The sequence below is a fragment of the Atta cephalotes genome (genome assembly GCF_000143395.1).
Source record: "Atta cephalotes unplaced genomic scaffold scaffold00008, whole genome shotgun sequence".
In the NCBI taxonomy this organism is placed as follows: domain Eukaryota; kingdom Metazoa; phylum Arthropoda; class Insecta; order Hymenoptera; family Formicidae; genus Atta; species Atta cephalotes.
Window position 1 is genome coordinate 2,274,332 of NW_012130072.1, and position 20,644 is coordinate 2,294,975.

General features: G+C 32.5%; 1 protein-coding gene across 1 annotated transcript; it reads left to right on the forward strand.

Moving 5' to 3' along the window:
* The first annotated feature begins 2,092 nt into the window (after window positions 1-2,092).
* On the forward strand, window positions 2,093-19,547 carry LOC105627139 (protein retinal degeneration B). Its single transcript, XM_012208425.1, has 19 exons — window positions 2,093-2,170; window positions 3,202-3,538; window positions 4,219-4,358; window positions 4,467-4,584; window positions 5,679-6,114; window positions 7,170-7,345; window positions 8,661-8,765; window positions 8,961-9,146; window positions 9,404-9,566; window positions 9,661-10,059; window positions 10,245-10,519; window positions 10,639-10,791; window positions 10,987-11,249; window positions 11,340-11,448; window positions 11,669-11,825; window positions 12,390-12,539; window positions 12,959-13,139; window positions 13,579-13,853; window positions 19,400-19,547. The coding sequence occupies exons 1-19, from the start codon at window positions 2,093-2,095 to the stop codon at window positions 19,545-19,547; spliced, it is 3,849 nt and encodes a 1,282-aa protein (XP_012063815.1).
* Window positions 19,548-20,644: the final 1,097 nt, after the last annotated feature.

Sequence of the window (20,644 nt, forward strand, 5' to 3'; positions counted from 1 at the left end):
TGTTGTTGTGTGTGTGTGTGTGTGTGTGTGTGTGTGTGTGTGTGTGTGTGTGTGTGTGTGTGGGTATGTGTTTACAGGAACGCTTGTAGTTTCATGAATACGAATTTTGTAGCGAGTCGATCTGTACCGCGTAATTTCCGCTGCTAATTTCGCACGCAGGGGCTGACTCGCATATAAATAAACATTTTGCGTAGCGTTTTGTTGCTTCTGTCTGGATGCGAGAACGCAGTTGCTTCCTATCGTGAATTATTCTGAAAATCAACGGTATTGACGATTTTCATAAAGCAATATTTTTCACACAAAATTAGGAATAATGATAGATGATGGAGAACGAATTAAAATGTGATATCTTTGAAGTATTAAATTATAACAAAATGTCTTTTTGTTCAAATTTTGTACAAATAATAATGTACTTGAGATATGCAGTAATATTTTTAAGAAACACTTGCCTCAGAATATGATATATATATAAAATTTTAAATGAAGGAAATAAAATAAAAATATTGAAATTATATGATAACTTATATGACTGTTGACAATGTAATTAACAATTCTTGATTTGCATTGGAAATATGTGTGAACATTAATTCATTATTCAATGCTGCACGCAATTATTATTTCGTTTGGCAAATCATTTATGTACCAAGGCCATATTCACCTGTATAATATATTTGCATAAATAGGTATTGTTTACTAAACGCATTGATAAAAACCCAGTTACGCAAGCTTAAATAAAACTTTTAAATTAAACCTTTTATATTTTAGACATGGATTTATATTGTCCGCGTTGATTATTAATGGCTACTTTTAACTATGATTAAGCACCGGAACTACGAATATTTCCGGTACAGTAAACATTTGCGTCAAAAAGGATGCGATATTTACATATCGCTTGTGATACGATCGACGTGGTTAATGTTCACCACAACGCGAATCCTGCAATCAAAACGAGCTATCAAAGAACTTAATTAATCAAAAGAAAGCAGCAGCGCATAACTTGGATATAATAATAGAAGTTCTCAGTACCTATTAATTTTCTTCATTTTTTATATATTTTTTTAAATAAACGAGTTGTAATTAAAGTCGCATGCCTCATTCTCAATTCTAAATTATCCTTTAATTACGCAACCCAGTTGAAAGAACACTTTTGTTACACGATTGTTTCATCGGCAGTATTTATCAATATGTCGATATTATTGTAGAATTGTCATGAAGTACGACGCTTGTAAGAATATAGAATACACTGAGAAAAATGTTTGATTGAAAATGGACGAAATGGAAAATTTTGATTATATCAATCAGAATTCTGGATTATCTTATAATTAATATTCTATTATATATTGTAAGATTTAATTAGGAAATTCTGATTCATCTATTTTCAATCAGAATTTCAATTAATCCAACTAATCATTTTTCTCGGTATAGATAATAGAAGATAAATTATTGATAGAAGATAAATTATTGATAATACTTTTGAATACTTTTTTTCAAGGAAATTTATGGGTTATCTCCGTAATATCTTAAATATCTATATCATCGAGTGCCAATGAACATTACAGTTTACTTCATCAGTGGGAGAAATATCAGATTGCTTCTCGCTCTGATGAAGTTTCACTGCAATGTTCATGAAACGTTGGCATTTAAATGATGTATCAAGGCAACTCGTAGACCGCGTAATTTTCTTGAAAAAGAAATTATTTTCTTTCGTATTTGCTTTTTATTTTTCCCTTTACTGATTTACTTTCCGTCGGTGCTTTCTTCCAAGTGGGTTCTACTATCCTGAAGATTGCATCAAGATCGTTATTATGTGATATGAGCGCATGAAATCGGAGGATTCTCGAATACTATCCGAAGCAATCGTAGCACTCTACTTTAAATTCAGACCGATGTAACGCGATATGAAGGTATCTTCTTTCTTCCATTACAGAAGATTATACTTGACGACGCAAAATGGAGACATCATTCGTGATCTTCGGCGCAAAAAACCTCTTGAGATATCGTGAAAATGTCGAACGTGGCGGCGTCCAGTATATCTGAAGGGAAGATGCACTTTGCGAAGATGCACGGGTGATACAGGACAGGCTCCGACAAAATGTTGATCAAGGAATATCGCATACCGTTGCCTCTCACGGTAGAGGAGTATCGAATCGCTCAGCTGTACATGATAGCGGTAATTATCACAATTAGCCAATGTCGCATCGACACACACAGTAAACTGTGTGCGAGTGATGATTACTTGTTTCAAAAACTTTATATATCTATAAACCGTATCGTAAGTTCATCACGAACATCAGGAAAGTTATTTAAAATATATTCTAAATCCTAGTGGGTTTAATACTTTGATCGAGATTATTAAATTAAAACAAATTTGATTTGCTTATTATATAAAATCACTTTTTCAATCAATTTTATAATATTCTTAAAAAAAATTCTTTTGAGTTGTTAATAAGTTTTTAAAATTAATAATAATTATATTTTAAGAGATTATTAGCAAGAAAATATTCTTTGTTAAAGATAATCGTTAAAAGAAAGGTAAATTAAGTAGATAATTATTCATCTTAACAATAGAATGATGTTTCTCTGTGTGCATGTTTCGCAAGAAAGGAGCAGCGCGATTTAATTCCGATTTATCATTAATTGAGATTTATATTTCGCACGTTTTATACGAATCTATAAACATTTACTTTATACGAAAACTAGACGTGAATTACAGAGAGTTTATTTTAGATGGAACCGTAAATCCCTGATTTCTGTTTTTAGAAGTTTGATTTATTCTGACTTGTCTATTTTCTGCTGAGTTTATTTGTGTATGTTTGATTTCATGATGCAAACTCATATCGAATATTAGTTGTCAATTATTATTAATGCATATTAGCCGTAATGAATTGTATATTACTGGTCAATACTGATTGTAATGTGAATTAATTTCTCTCATAAAACGCATTATTACATTGAAATGCTCGCTATCCGATATCGTTGACGTTACATTACATTTTTTTGTTTTTTGTAATTATCTATTTTACATGTGTGTCTATCTTATCCTTTTTCTTTCTTTCTTTTTTGTTCTATTTGCGTCCTATACTGCGAATATGCCTGTTCAAAAGCGATTCTTTCATCGATAAAAGATAAGGATAAAGATGTTATGGTCTACGATGAATGCTCTTTAAATCAATAACCGTTCGCTCTGTGTAACTCGTGCAGAAAAAATCTCGGGAGGAGAGCAAGGGTGCCGGTAGCGGCGTAGAGATAATCGAGAACGAGCCGTACAGCAATGGACCAGGCGGTAACGGGCAGTACACACACAAAATCTATCACGTGGGCAGTCATCTGCCGGGCTGGTTCAAAAGTCTCTTGCCCAAGTCGGCATTGATCGCCAAGGAGGAAGCATGGAACGCCTATCCATACACCAAGACCCGCTACACATGCCCGTTCGTGGGAAAGTTTTCCGTCGAGATCGAAACTTACTACTTTCCAGATGACGGCCACCAGGAAAATGTTTTCAATCTCACCGGCAGTGATTACAGGAACAGGATCGTGGGTAAAGAGGAGATTAGACTAGATTAGAAATGACGCGGAATGATGTGCCATTTAACAGCGATGTAGAATTCTGATTGAATTTAAAAACAAAAATAACGTGAACTTTGTTAAAAAAAATGTTCGTCGTAACAATGGGATGAATTTCGCAATATTTTTCAAATAGATTTCTCGAAACTATATTCGTAATTTGTGTACGATTTTGTGTATTACTATAGATGAATGCTCATCATTTGTTACTGTTTGTTTGAATTCGGATCAGTTAACACGTTCCATGCTGCGTGGGTCATCGGGTTTTCCATTCACGCTATTTGACCTTTTGGCTATAAAAGAAACGGAATTATAAAAGAATTTTTGTATCGTGCGTGGGTAATTACGATATATGATGCAATATTGGTATTTTAAGCTTTTTTCTTTATAATAATAATTTTTGTACTTTTTTATAAAATACATATTATTGATATTGTTTAATTATGATAAACATAAATAGAAATAAAATAATTATGATAAACAGAAATAAAACTAAACGCGGCATGAAATGTTTTAATTAAATTTTCCGAGTATTAAGAAGATTTTTTTTACCATTGCTCTAATAAGGCAATAAATGATTGTTGACTTTAATAATTAAGAAATAACACGATGTCACATTTACTTCGATTGACTCCGCGATAATCTATTCCCAAGACATAATCGACATTGTCAAGGATCAGCCATATGGGGCCGACTATGTGAAGGAGGAGGATCCCAAGCTGTACATGTCAGAAAAAACCGGAAGGGGCCCGCTGGAGGATACATGGCTGGAAGATTATTGGGCCGATGTAGAAGTATACATCTTTCATTTTTCTCATTCTTTTTCTATTTTTTTTTAAGTATTTTTACACCTATCCGCTGAAGTAGTTTCACCGTTGATACATTAGCGATTCTCTCGCTAGGGAAAGCAACAGCCAACGCCATCGGGAAAGTCACTAATGTGCGCGTACAAGCTATGCCGAGTAGAGTTCCATTATTGGGGCATGCAAACGAAATTAGAAAAGTTCATACATGACGTAGGTTAGTACCGTTACGTGCTCACCTCTTTGCCCTATCTTACCCTTTGGATGCTGGGTATTTTGACATTTTTATCTGGAGCGGAATCGTTTCTTCTTCATCGAGTCAGATTTGGGAAGATTATTTCTTAGAAATGAGATTGGTCTTTCTGATAATTCTGAGATCTGAAAGATATCGCATGCTGTTTTTTCTTTGTAACATAGAACTGAAACAAAATTGGAAAAACTTCAACCTTGCCAATTAAGTATATGTTTCTCCTTCAACGCGAAGAATTCACACGTTCGGTACATCGAATGCCTTTGTAAGAAGTTGTGCATTTTGTCGGAATTAACAAGTCAAAAAGAATTTCTTCAACATTGTGCGAGTAGAAACATTTTGAATTTGTATAGAATGGTATTTAAAGTTAAATTAATTTAAGGAAGCAAACAGTTATAAAAGCTAGAGTACAAAGTAACTATTTACTAAAAAAAAGTAACTACTGAAAGAAATTTGCACTCTGAAGCATTCTACATTTTAATTTATGTATTTATAAATTTTTCGCTTTTCTATGAATAACGACACTTTGATTTGATTTCGTCAAATTTAATATGATATCAATTTTTATGCAAAGAGCCCGGCAGCTAAAGGGTTAACTCTTTCGATCATGAATATCATTGTTTAAAAATCTTTTAATTTATATTACTTTAAATTAAAAATTAATCGCAAATTGCTATATTTAAGTATTCCTAAAGAAAAAGTGAATTCAAATGTATTGGAATAATCTATTATCAAATCTATTATCTTACTCTTATTACTTTAATTTAGATAATTTAGTTTATATTTACTTGCTGATCAAAGTCGAAGCATCCGAGAAATAAAAATAGATTTTTATTTCTCTATAAACACTTATTATCTCGTTTCGAGTTAACAGAATTATAATTTATTTCATTATCAATTTGTGCTATTATTTTTATATTCGCGATATCGGGCATTGCCATTTGCCGATACTGGAATAGCTTTTTCCTTTCTGTAACATACAAGAGGTCGTGATCGAAAGGGTTAATTTTAACCGGTGCACCCGGTCGGCCGTGCGTGAGACGTATTAAGGTCGATTCCAGCTCTGCGGAAGACAATGGTGCGGGCGCACAGGCAGGCCTGGGCTTGGCAGGACGAGTGGAATGGTCTGACGATGGAAGATATCAGGGAGATCGAGCGACAGACGCAATTGGCGCTGCAACGGAAGATGGGTCTCGGTGACTCAGAGGATGAGCTCGAGGACGGCGAGACTCGGAAAGTGAGCTCGACGGCGACAACGACGACAACCATGTCGATCACAACGGCAACGACGACAGCGGCGAACGCAACGATGACGTCGGAGGAGTCGGCAGTAGCCAAGACATTGGCGGCCACCCTGGGTAGCATCGAGAAGAACGAAGAGGTGCAAAGTCCGCCGTCCGTCAGGAAGCCATCCGACATTCCCATTATCAATACAGCGGCCAGTTCCGAGGGTGAGATTAGTCCCGAAGACTCGCCGATCGATTTGGATGAGATCAAGTAAGATTATTTCACTCTATTTGCTTCATGCAAAATGTCGACAGTTATGCCGATGAATTTATACCTTCTATCACACAAAAGATTTTATTTTCAAAAAGATTTAATTGACTTTCGCTAAATCGTACAATTATTATTAGTGAAAAGATAATTTTTCCTGAAACAAACAACGAATTAAAGATGCAAAACAAATTTCTCATTTGATTATTTATTATATATGATAGCTTTTCAGGAAAATGATTTTGTATAACTATGAAAACATTATTCCACGTACTTATTTAATATTTTTGTATCTATTGACTAAGGTATGTAATTTATGATAGAATTTGCTTATCATCATTATGTATACCAGGTAATATTCATTGGTCGATGTTCATTGTTTATATTTAGGACTGTTTCATAAGTTTTAATTGTGAGATGTCATAACCAATTACAGAGTCGTATTAACATCTTAAAAAATAAAATGGTCTGGAAATAAGAACCTATGAATACTGCTATTTATTCTCTTAAAATGATAAGATAATAGCAAATAATTGTGTCTATAATTGTAACGTTAGTAATTTGTAATTTTGACTGAAACTAACTATCATAAAGAACTAAATAAGGAACTGGATAAAATTCTAGAAGATAACAGAATAATATGATAATAATAATATTATTAATGCAGATACGATTTATTAGATTCCATTTTTAACATATGATTGAATTAAGACATTATTGACTGGATTTTGCAGAAATTAATGATCTGTGACTGATTATTTTTCGTACAAACATATAAAATTTAATTTGTAATGTATCAAAGACTTGGAAAAAACAAATTACAATAAAAAGTAAAGGATAAATACAATCATAAATACTATACTATAATGTATAAATACTATAAATATAATAAATACTATAATGAAAATGATCAATTTTAAGTTCTAACAATATAATTATAATTAAATTCTGAATATACAAATGAGAGAACTTGTCACCAGTCAGTAATGTTTGATAACAAAAGACGAGCTAATACGTTTTCGATCGATAATATATTAACAAATTAATTGACTTAAAAGTGAACTGCGTTGTAGAAATGCGGCCGGTGAAAAGAAGAAGTGGACAAAGAACAACATGCCCTTGCATTCGCCAAATACGAATAAGAACTTTGACATCCAGCTCGCAAATTGGAGGCTGGAAAGCATCGTCAGGGAGTCCGAATCCGGCAGCGACGACGAATTCTTCGATTGTCAGGGTAAGACTATTACGACGCATGCGTATGTATAGCATGTCTGTGATAATCTAGAAAAAAAACGCATTAACACGACTCATAATAAATAATAGCAAGATGATAATTCTGTGACACGCTGCTTTCCACACATAATGTACACATAATGAATCTTAATAAATCAATAAAAGATTTAACAATAAGATGACATTATAAATGTAGAATCTGATTAGTTTAAAAAAAAAAATTATTTAAAATGAACGGAATATTTTAAAGAATTTAAAAAGCTATTGAATATCAATTAGTTATTAATGTCAAATTAATTAACATAGAATAAATAATAATTAACAGTTGAGAAAATTTTCCAGGAAATATTGTGAATTCTTCAGACATTATGTTATTTAAAGATATCTGACATTCTGTATTTAAGATATGTATAGTATAATTATGTATACGTATAATTTCTCTTGGGATAAAGAGAACATTTTCTGTAATCTGATGATATTGATACTGATAAGTCTTATAAGGATGTTCTTTGTTAATTCTTATGAATCATGCGAAAGAAGTGTGTCTTGCAATAATGCATTGATAACTCAAGTAGAAACAACATCAGCATGTACTGCGTTTTTATGTGTATCCTCTTTGTTTTTTATGTCGCACCCCCATACTGCAGCTGGGTTCATTATACCTGTTATACGCAAAGGTAGGACACGTAGAGTGATTAAGTAATAAGCGAGATAAATTATGAAGAAAAAAGGAAGAAAAGGAAGGAAAAGAAAGAAAAAGAAAGAGAACTATCACACATATGTCATTTCTATAAAACTAAAGAATGGCCTTAAAATACGCGTAGATGCTGTAGACAATACGATATATCGAACTGTTTGACACATACAATATTTGCATCTTTTAGCGTGACATGCGAGACTAAGATTAGACTCGAGCATGAAATTCCGTGAAAAGCTCACATGCGGCATGCAGCAGCATGGCTATACGTAGTAAAGAGACTTAACAGATTAGTGTTAAACGAAAATTAATTCGTTTTGCTTACGTTAGATAGATTTTCACATAGATATTGCATTAGATGAAGTAATATATGCGAAACGATTTCAATATAATCTAGAATTTGAATAATCTATATAATTGCAATTAAATTTTTATTTATGTCGTAAATTATTAGGCAAATATTGTTAAAATTGTTGTTGTTTATGAGATCATATTCTTTGAAACATTATATTTTATATTTTGATTCATATATTATTGCAAGTCCTGTTTCAAAACATATATGATTAATCTTGGAAAAAGGCACATTGCATAAGCAGTGTTAACGTTTCTGATTACACAGAGGACTTTGAAGATAGCTCTTCATTAGCTAAATGGAGTTCTTTGGATCTTCTAGCAGAAGGGGAGGATACGAGCGTGCGGACACCATCTGCGACAAACGAGCAAGGTTAATAATACGTATTTAAAAAAATATCCTTATAGCATAAATGTAATAAATATTATTAAGCTTGTGTCGTATTATTTACCATCTAAGTAATTATTTTCATTTTCGAAATATATGGTAAAACAAATTTAAATTATTAAATTTTTCTTCGTTCTTTTACCGCGGAGAATAACAATGGGGATGTTTTTTCTTTTCTAGAGGATACAATATTTTCACCTTCTTATCTGCAACGTATCACTAACGAACGAAGCAGTAAGAGACTACAGATCAGCACGTCGGCCAGCATCGATGTGTCATGTCCAGCATCTCCTCAACATTCTCCTACACATCAACCATGCAAAATTACTGTTTTAATTATTGTGATACACGGCGGCAGTGTTTTAGGTAAGTACGAACTCTTTTGTTTTTTTTTTGTATGATTTACAAACTATTAATTTTTCTTAATTTATGAAAATTATAGATTTTTATTTTATGTATAATTATATTAGCTTCTTTACTATGTGACTGTTTAGTTATGGAATTTTTATTTTCCATATATTTCCATATATTTCTTTATTTTATTTATGTGGAAAAAATTAATCAAGAAGATTACGATATATGTATATAACATATATTGATTCAGAATTATTTTTGTGTTTCAGATGCGAATGTCGATTTAACGGCAAAAAAATCAGATATAACGACATTCCGCGGAGCTTTTGAATCCATTATGAGACAGCATTATCCTAGCATGGTTGGCCACGTATCCATTAAATTCGTTGCCTGTCCTTCCATTTGCACTGAAGGCTTGGGCATTTTGTCAAGGTAATATCATTTGCATTTATCTTTTGCATTTAAATCATTTGTGATGTTAGTATAATTTGGGATGTTAGTATAATTTTATAATTTCGTTGCGTAGCCTGAGTCCATACAGCTTTGACATGTCGCCTTCGTGCATGGACGCTCCGCAAGTGACGCACGATACCATTCCGATTGGCGCGATTCCGCTTCTAGCAAGCTCGAGTTCTGAATATCAGGATACAGTATCGCGTGTGGTGATGAGTGCCAACCAAGTATACCACGATTTCATTAAAAGCGACGAGGGTAAAGGTTTCAGCGGACAGATATGCTTTGTGAGCGACTCAGTAGGATCGATCTTGACCTATGATGCTCTGTGCAAAGCGACACAGCACTCGAGACATAGCAGCGAAAACAGCATTCTGGAGGGTACCGGTCAGCAGGGCAATGAGAATAGTGGAAACGAAGATGGCAAGCATCTGTCTGCGCCATCTCCTCGAAGAAGGTCTTCTGGCACGAAGTGAGCACAAAAATTATATTAATAATCTCTCGATAAATATAGCTAAGAAAAAAAGACAAAAAAGAAAACTAGTTCAGCACGATCCCTTGTCAATTTAATTATTAGATATAATACATTGTATGTCAATAGAATTGATTCATAATTATGAAAATCTTAATTGATTTTTATTAACATGTCATTTGCAGTGACAACAAGTTGGACTTCGAAGTGGGTGACTTTTTTATGTTCGGTAGTCCGCTTGCATTAGTCCTCGCTTACAGAAAGATCACCGCATCGAGCGACAGAAATAGTTTCATACCCAGACCGTTAGTCAATCAAGTATACAATCTATTTCATCCTACAGAACCTGTGGCTGCGAGATTAGAACCCTTAATCTCAGCGAGATTTTCCTTAATTGCGCCGGTTAATATTGCTGAATATGGAAAGTATCCGCTCGGCAACGGCCAACCTTATCACTTGCGTAAGTATATTAAGATTGTGATATAGAATTATGCAAATATAGGAATGGAAGTTACATTTTTCAAGATTTGTGGCAAAATTAGGAAAAAAATTTTAACGCAATTATAAATTTAATTTCAGTGGAGACTATCCAGACTAACCCGCAGCTGTACGCTGATGGATTGAACGTTCCCAATTTTCAAATGTCGCATTTAAGAAGATTATCTGATATATCACTTCAAAGTACAATGTCAGGCATTATCGATAATGTTCCTTTACAGGCAGTGTCTGCCCGTAAGTAGAAATTATTTATTATATTGTTTGCTGTATCTACGATTCAAAGACTTATCTAGAACCTCAAAATCAATTCCAAGATTAAATTTGTGATAGTTATTCTACGTAAGCAATTTTTTTTATTTAAAAAGTGAATTATTGTGTATAATATTAAGTATATTGAAATAATCTGACACGTTTATTATCTCATTTCAGTGATGCAAAAGTGGTGGGGTACCAAAAGACTAGATTATGCCCTCTATTGTCCAGAAGGTCTCACTAATTTTCCTACGAATGCCTTGCCGCATATCTTCCACGCTAGTTATTGGGAGTCTCCGGATGTGATCGCGTTTATTTTGAGGCAATTGGGCAGAGTCGATGCACCATTGCTTGGCAACGAGGAAAAAGATCTCACTTGCTTCCGTCCAGGTCAACCCAGAGAAAAATGGAATAAAAAACGTACCTCCGTTAAAATTAAGGTTTATTCTTTTATTAATTTAAATTTAATTTTTAATCTTTTAATTATTTTAAAATTCTTTAGTTGTATTGCTTACATTGACATATTTCAGAATGTTGCTGCCAATCACAGAGCGAATGATGTCATCGTGAGGGAAGGTGTACCACAAATATTAATCGCTAGGTTTATGTACAGTCCTATTGATATGATAACTTTAACAGGTATAAAATTTTAAAAAATTGTCTAAAACTAATCTTTGTAAATCTTTCAGTATCAAATTCTAGTGTTTAATTTATAACTTACTTATAAATTTATCATAATAATAATAAATAATAATTTTAAAATTTATTATTAATATTAATTTTATGTTGAAATGTTCAATCGTTGAAAATGTGACATTAAATGTAAACAGAAAATATTATATTTATCATTACGTCGCAGGTGAGAAAGTTGATATCCATATTATGAAAAACGCACCGGCAGGCGAGTGGACATACCTTTCTACCGAGGTAACTGATAAGAATGGTAGAATAATTTACAAAATACCAGATGACAAAATGCTAGGTTACGGGCTTTATCCAATAAAGATGATTGTAAGGTAATGTATTTTTCTTTAAAATAGATATTAATATAAATTGTAATTCATGGCTTAAAGTTGTAATCAATAATTATAAATTATAATCGATACACTAGTCGAGGAAGATTGAAATTAATATTTCACATTACACTTAGATAGCCAAATATCTGCAGTTTTCTAACAGACTGTCAGCAGGTTCAAACAGAAAATGACGGCAGTGTGCCATCAATTGCGTCATTAGGCTTGTGTTCTGTTAACATCGCCTGTCGACATAATGTGAAAGCAAATTGTTGGCAGAAACTGAACAGATCCTGCCGACATTATCTGACGTTTGCAGATTCTTTACATTTTTTTCTAACAGTCAACAGTATTATGTACATCTAATTCTGTTGTCATTTTGTTGGCATAGCGTGTAGCAGACATTTAAAAAATCTGCTTTCTACAAACTTGGCTATCTGGGAATGAAAATTAGAATACAGATGAATCAATGAAAAACAATTAAAAGATGTAATTGATATAAATTAGCTCTTTAATTTAGCGAGAGAAATTGAACTTTTTTAATCCGAATGCGTGTTTACGTTTTAGAGGAGATCATACATCTGTAGATTTTTTCGTGGCTGTGATACCGCCGAGAACTGAATGTGTGGTTTTTAGCATAGATGGTTCTTTTGCCGCCAGTAAGTCTGTAAGTGGTAAAGATCCGAAAGTCTGGGCTGGTGCCGTCGATGTTGTGAGGTAATGCATCATAAAAAATAAATTAAGACGAATTCTGCGAATTGCGTTTATCATTTTATTTTTGTGAAATGCAAAAATATTTAAAAAAAATTTTTATAACAAAGTTTTTTTACTGAATGTATATGTAAAGTGCTTGTAGTTGATGATTAAATCTTTATTATTATTCAACTTGATTTCTATACAACATTAAGAAATAATTTTATAAGTATTTTTTGTGATATCTTTTATTTCAATATTTTGTAATAACAATAAATTGACTTATTTAAACAAAAAGATGTCATATCGTTGTATCTATAAATCAACTATAAATCAACTATAAAAATATATATTTTGACAAATTTATAATATTTTTCTTTTTTAAAAAGATAACTTTTTTAAAAAGAACATTATTAAATAAAGCTCTCCATTATTTCTTGTAGACATTGGCAGGAACTGGGTTACCTCATAATTTATATTACCGCGAGACCCGATATGCAGCAACAGACAGTAGTTTCCTGGCTGTCGCAGCATAATTTTCCTCACGGTCTCGTTTCATTTGCCGACGGCCTGTCCAGGGATCCGCTCGCCCACAAAGCCGCCTATTTGAATAAGCTTGTGAAGGTTTGTGCGAAGCTTGCTAGGATTATGTATAGTTAGCATATATAACTAATAATAGAACTAGCTAAATCGATTAAATATTCATGAGGGATCAATTTTCTCAGACAGTGAATATCTTTATTTTCTAATTAATAAATAAATCTACAAATGAATTATTATTGAATTTAATTTAATTTTTTAAAAATAAATTTGTAACGATAGGGAACTGATTTATTATTATGCAGATAGATATTGACAACCGATAAAAATATATTCTATAATGTACCGTTACAAGTATATCCATTATCAATTTATTAAATTTAAAATTAAGAAAGTGTACTAATTTTCTTTTTTTACATCTTGGAACGAATACAAGTTAAATTATGATCAATTTGTTCCATATTTCTTTAATCTACACGATACAATTTTGACACTGAATTAATAATGGATCAATTGGATGTAGGAACACGGTATGATAATCCATCAGGCGTATGGCAGCGAGAAAGATATTAACGTGTACACGGCGGTAAGTCTCAAACCGAGCCAGATCTTCATCATCGGCAAAGTATCCAAGAAGCATCAAGCTATGGCGACAACACTGTACGATGGATATGCCGCTCATTTGAGCACACTGCAGGCGCACGGGGGTTCGCGCCCTGCTCAGGGCAACGCGCGCATGGTGATTCCCAGAGGTCAGTTTGTCTTACCAGGACAGAATGCATCTCTGCGACGACGAAGGTAAGTTTTTCTAATGATACATTCCAGCAATATTGTAACAAATGATTTTCCCACGCTTCGCAAGGATTAAATATCTTTTTTTGTCAGATTCTGTTGTCATTCGTTACGCTGAAAACGTTGTAGTTATGTATTTACTGCAATGATTGTTCCGGAATCAATTGCACCTGTGATTGTGGCTGTTAAACTCCCGATTAAGATTACCAATCACTTCTGCTTATTCTGACGACACTTAATTTTTTATTATAATTTTTTTTCTTCACAGTAATGTAGATATCAGAAAGCTTTTCTGTAATGTCTCTGTCGGATATTCTGTTAAAAATATCAGTTTATAATAAATAATAATTCAATTCATTTTTTTTTACATAAAATAGCTACAACTATAATTAGAAGTAGAGAGGGGGAAAAAATTCTATTGATCTTCAAAAACGAAGAATTATTCATTAACATTGGTGCAACTGACTTTCGAAATTACAAGGGAAAGATGCAGTCTCAGCATCTTTGCGGGAGCGAGTTTATCCTTTCAACCCTCTGTTGCCCAATTGCTTGAAATTGTTTTTCAAACACAATTATTTTGTTTTATTTCTTTTGCTACAGAAACAATCATTAAATTAATTGCTAATTTGAATTGGTTCAATAATGATAATCGGTCATGAAAATTCAAGAAGCTGATTTGATGAACTTTTCAACTTTCTTCCAGAAGATATGCATTTTGGAAGATCAATGCACAACAAACATGTACATCGTTGCTGCGATTATATTAAAATTAAAGTATTCAATATGATAACAGATATGATAAAAACGAAAAAAAAAGAACAAATTTTGACATTTTCCCCGCTAATTTGACACAGATTGCTTTCTATGTATCTTTATTGCGGTCAGGCAAGAAAGGGTTGAGAAAGGACACCCTGTGCGACTTTCGCGCGTGGGATTGCCATAGCTGTTCGGCTAATGGCAAAGTGTGTGTGTGTGTCCTTTGCGTGTGTGAAAACGAGCACCGGCTATGTTCCAGTAACGACACAGCGGTGAACTCCCCGGCGCACAACAGCGTCTACTTAAAGCGGAAAACCTACCTTACTCACATCTAACACACGCCTATAATCTACGTACAATTTACTTATTCACATTGGTAACTATCTAATAACCATCTACTGCTTACTCATCGTCATAGGCGCCGATGGCGTGCGATAATCTTCTCCAGTTTATATCAGCCAATTGAACACTTTTATTTAGTTTAACTTGCTTGCTCCATAATGTTAGTGTCTTTGAAAAGCCTCCTCGTTGCAGTTTTTATAGGAAAATTGCAATACAACTCCTTCATCCAACCATTATTTCTTCATTCTGGAGAAATCGGGCTGTTTTAAGACTATTGAATTTCACTCAATTAACTTGAATTATTTAACAAAATATTTGATCCAATTTGGGTATGCGTCGGCGCCTATGCCCTCCGCTTTTCCCCAAATCTTTGTCGTAGATTCTGCAGCGTGATCGTTTATTGGTAAAAAGATTATATACAGGATTGTATTATCTTTTCACAGAAAGTGTGCTTGTAACAATCGCAGAAATTGGCAACGACTTACATTAAGATATACATATCTTACATCTATTATGACGATGTCTGTATAGACATTTAAACAGCATGATTGTAGCTGTCATGTATGAGAAAGGATGTTGAACGAGGAAGAGGAATAATTGAATTATAGAACATTCGATTGTGAAAACTGACGCGATTATCGCGATTATCATGTCAGATCAACGTTTTGTAATTAATCCACACTGCTTCGTTCTCCCCTTATCTCCTATCGGATCTTTTTACCATTAAAGCGCGCTGCACCGTCCACGTCCCTATGCTGTCTAGTCAGTAAAGTGGAGACCCACCGATCGAATTTCGCTGACCAATCTCTTGATTGCAGGTACCTGCTATGAGGATATGTCGCATTGTCTCAGCGTAGTTAAATATCACTTCTCTGTCTCTATCTCTCACTCGGCGAAAAGCTGTTGTCGCCATACCTACGCTCGAACTCATTGTTTGCCTATCGGCTAGTACACAATGTCCAGGATCTGTGGTTAATCCGCTCTATGACCGCTCGCTAGATACGCCCGGGAAATAGAGTCGTTTTCGTAATCCTTCTCGAAACGAACCGGTCTCACTTTAGCGACGAAGGTAAACCGCCGTCTCACGTTCCGCTTGAAACTTGTTAGATGAGTGTTTTATGTCACAAAATGCTAGATCCACCACCTAGACTACTTCATGTTTTATATGTCTCTCAATTGTGGATTCTGACTTAAGGAAAGATCTTAATCCTAATTTGAGTTGAGTTCAGAACTTATATGTGATTGGAAGACACATGTTTTCAATGAATAATTAATATCCTTTTTCAATTGAATAAAAATATCTTTGATGTAAATAATTATTTGAATATGGAATAAGTTTTTAATTTATTCTAATGATTCATCGTGATATAATTAATTATTTTATTTAGTTTCATTAACATAATTAAATATATAATAATAAAAATTTGATTAATGATGTGTACATATATATTTATGATATAATTAATGGAATTTTAGAATATCCATTAAAAATGTATGTAATTTTTTTAATAAATATTAAAATTACAGTCTTTCCTTAAAAGATATAATTTAGGAGTTGAAAAAAATGGAAAGTCTTATTTTATAATAAGAAGTTATAAGTTGTGAATCTCCAAAATATTTCGATTTAATCGAGAGACTATTGTTCATGTATAATTTGGAAAGAAAAAACACAACAGAAAAATATTTATCAGAATTTACATAGCAATCAAATAAGCCAATGGGATTTTGATTAGATTTTAATATGCATATTAAAAGAAAGAAATCAAATAATCTTGTCAGATGAACGATTTCCTTGGTGGTAGATCAGGCTGAATCGTTGCTTGTGTGAAAAGACCACAGACAGCACGAATGGAGATGCGATAGATTTACAGAAGACACATCAGTGCACGATTTTCATATATGTGAATGTGCAAGTTCCGAGAACTCATGGATATACCGTGTGATCTCTGTTTTAATTAGAGATAAACGCTGCCCTTCTCACCTGATCATGCATATTCCGCTGTGCCAATCATGATACATGTGTGTTAACGATCTCGTCGCTCTGAGCGGTTCTGGTTCGTTCATAATATTGCATTCCATAGGTGGCGGAATCATGGGACAAACGATAGCATACACTAACGAGAAAGCGGTATCAAGAATTACCGAAAAAAAAGACTAACCGAAATGTAAGATCAGACTCCAGGCAGCTCCTAATAAGATCTCTTTTTTCTTGGCGTGCTTGTAGAAACGAATCAATCAATTAATTAGAGAATTCTATATGCCCCGCGAATTATGTATTTTACTATGCAGCTACTTTTTTGCTATATTATCTCCATAGAGAGAGAAATCGTTTTGCCCTTTTCGCTTATCTACTTATGATTCTTTCCATAGTACTGGCAGCAAGTGCGAAAAAGTATGAAGACTCGATGAGTTTATGATATATCAACTATATAATATATAGCATTTTTATACTAATTTCTGTTTAACTTATTAAATTATTCCGCAGATGCTGACACATCATGCATCTGTGATCACAATAGAAAAAAAAATCTGCATTTATGATGGAAGCAGAAGAATCAAAATCTATTATATATAAGAAATTAATTTGTAATTAAGAATATAAGGGACTATAAGATTATAATTTTTTTATAGTTGCAATTGTCTGCCAGAGCTATGTTATTTTAGGATCGAATAATAAAAGCTTGGACAAGTACAGAATCGTCTCGCTTAGTTGAATGCTTAGTGCTACGATCCCCCACGTCATTCAAGGACGATAAGATTTAAATAATTGTTTCGCTGTCATCCGCAGGGCGGACAGGTGTCTTCCGTCTACATATCTGATTCATTATTCATTAACGCTTCACAGATATGTCACGCTTTTCCAGCAATACAATACCAATGTAAAACACGCCGCTTTTCCACTGCGCTGTTTTCATTCATCCGCTTTCAATGGCGATCTATTTCACTCGCAAGCGAGTTAAATTACGAAGCACACTATTCTATATAGGATGCAGAATAAAATATATAAAAAGAATATAGGGTGATATCTCTAGAGTTTTTCAGATAATATTCTCTCTATATTTAAATTTAAATTGAAACTTTAATGAGTCAACATAAATATTAAGAACTACAAGATTTTAATAGTTCTTGAGAGAAATCTGAATGGATATAAAATGGATATTCAATTAATTTCCAATTTATATACTCTTTTATTTATTATTAAGATTATTAAGATTGTTAAGATTTTTAAGTTTAATTATTGAAGATTTAATTAGTGAAATATTTCATATTGAAAAAATCAAAGCTGTAAATCAAAGCTATAAGTTCTGATGAACTTTTACTGAGGAAAATTTTACTTCAAACTCGTCAAAAAATTCATCATTTTATATATTTTTTGTGCATCTTGTAAATATGTTTTGATGTTATCTATATGTATATGATATTGAGAAGTGATATGTATATACTACGTTATAGCAAGAATGAATAATGTGCTGATGCAAATTAAATTATTAATCGTTTTCAGCCTAAATGTTATAGAGATGGGAGTAAATTATTGTGTATTATTGTGCTTTCCATGCGAACACGATAAACGAATAAAAAAGATGTATCATTGCTGCTTCTTGCACTCGTCGCACAGCACAGAAGCAGATTGTTTGTTTGGAATATATTGTTTGGAAAATAATAATTATTCCAATTAATAAGTTTACGTCCAATTAATAAGTTTACTGGATTATCATCCATTTTTAATCCACTTTTAAATCCATTAATTTCTAGTCGCTTTTTGATTATACATACGCTATTTTTATCACATTCATATAATATAGATAAAACTTGTTCTTTAAAAATTATTAAAGAGGCTTCTGTTTCCAGGATTGATTTACAATTCATTTGTCACACAATTGATACATTTTAATTAATGCGAATAGTCGAGAATGCCACATATACGATGTCTATCTCGCAGTAATTATTCTATTTCGCGTGTTGTCAATCGTGTTGATTCGAATGACAATACGTTGAAATGTACCGACAATAAATCATTCATCAAGATAACTTTGGGACGCTTAGATCCTTTCTTTCCAGTATAATGCTAAAATTATAAGAGTAAAATTTACAGATTCCGATAGAAGATTTGAAAAATGCATCTTTTATATAATTAAATATTACATAATAATTTGTCATAATATAAGGTATTGAATATCAATATCCACATAATAAAATAATTCTAAATATATATATATATATATATTATATAATAATAATGTATAATAGATATTATATAATAATAATGTATAAGATATAAAGACATTTATATCTTATTGTTAGCTTTGATTTAAAAATTAATAAGATGAGAGAAATGAAATAAAATTTATCTCTCTGTGGGAAGAATTGAGGTCACTAAATGTTCTTTAGTTATCTCGAGAAGGAATGATGTGTACAGTTATGCTAACTGTTTATTGACTATTGCCGATCGGCAGCTCTTTTAGGACGGCAAAGCGGGCGATCTCACAACCACCCTTAGGCAAGACATCCTTCCCATTGGAACGATCATCCAGCGTGGACCCATCCGTTACGCCTGCATCATCAGCCAGCGTTCATCAATCAGCAACAACCGAAAAACTCTGACGATTTGCACGCTGCCGCTCGTTCTTCGAATCGCGGCGGTAGCTCGTGAAGAAAGGACACTTTTTGGTTCCGTATCCGGTAGTTCCTTTATTCCGTAGATCATTATATTTTGTGATGATCTTATAGATTTTTATGCCTTGTATTCGAGATATATAAAAAGCAGTCTTGCAAATATCTCGTATTATAGATCTTTTTCTCTATATGACGTATATAGATGTTGTCTCATTTCATTGTATATCATAAATCTCTTTCATATCATAAATCTCTTTAATCTATTTTCGCAAATTTATATGACATTATATAGTATATTATCTATTTTAGTTTTCTTAAACATTTTATTTTTGTACACGCAATATGTAGCTAGTTCTTTATGACATTTGAAATTATCTATTTTTTTATTCGTTTTATATTATATTATATGTTAGCTTCAAAATTTGAGTCTCAAATGGAAAATCTCGAAAGTTAAATGAGGAAATTAATATAGATGAAATCGTGCGCAGATGAACATATTATTATCAAAAATTTTTCACTTGATTCCTGAGGATTTTGATTGTTTATTTATTATCTTCAATCTATACATTTTGCTAAACACATTATAACTTAATACAAACATTAAAGTTAAAATTTCTAGCAAAAATAGCGATAAATGTTTAATGTAAATTTCAAAAACATTTAGTTAATGACAAGGAATAAAGAATATTAAATAGTACAAAAATCTTGCAGAAATCTAATATTGGCAAATTTAAAATATGAAAGTAATTAATTACTTATTTTAAGTATTAACAATTGTTGTAGCTTTTAATATTTTAAATAAGTAATTACTGTTTTTCAGTAATAAATTAGCCAGTATTCGATTCTGTAAGAGTGTTTATTAAAATTTCATTTAACATTTGTTTTTATTTATATAATAATATGCAATTCAACCAAAACCTTGTAAAGATGATCAAAATAAATAATATAAACACCCCAGGAAATCATGCTGTTAGATTAACGATCTACATTCATTCATTTGCTGGCTCATATATAATAATTTATATATCTCTCAAATTTGATTTTACAAATCTTTCGTTTTATATATATATTGTATATATACAAAT

What these genes read in the sequence shown, in the direction of transcription:
- LOC105627139 (XM_012208425.1), top strand. Translation starts at nt 2,093, where the DNA reads ATGTTGATCAAGGAATATCGCATACCGTTGCCTCTCACGGTAGAGGAG. An exon ending in AAAGTTCATACATGACGTAG is followed by an intron (nt 4,585 to 5,678) that starts GTTAGTACCGTT and finishes GGTCGATTCCAG; the next exon opens with CTCTGCGGAAGACAATGGTG. An exon ending in GGCTTGGGCATTTTGTCAAG is followed by an intron (nt 9,567 to 9,660) that starts GTAATATCATTT and finishes TTCGTTGCGTAG; the next exon opens with CCTGAGTCCATACAGCTTTG.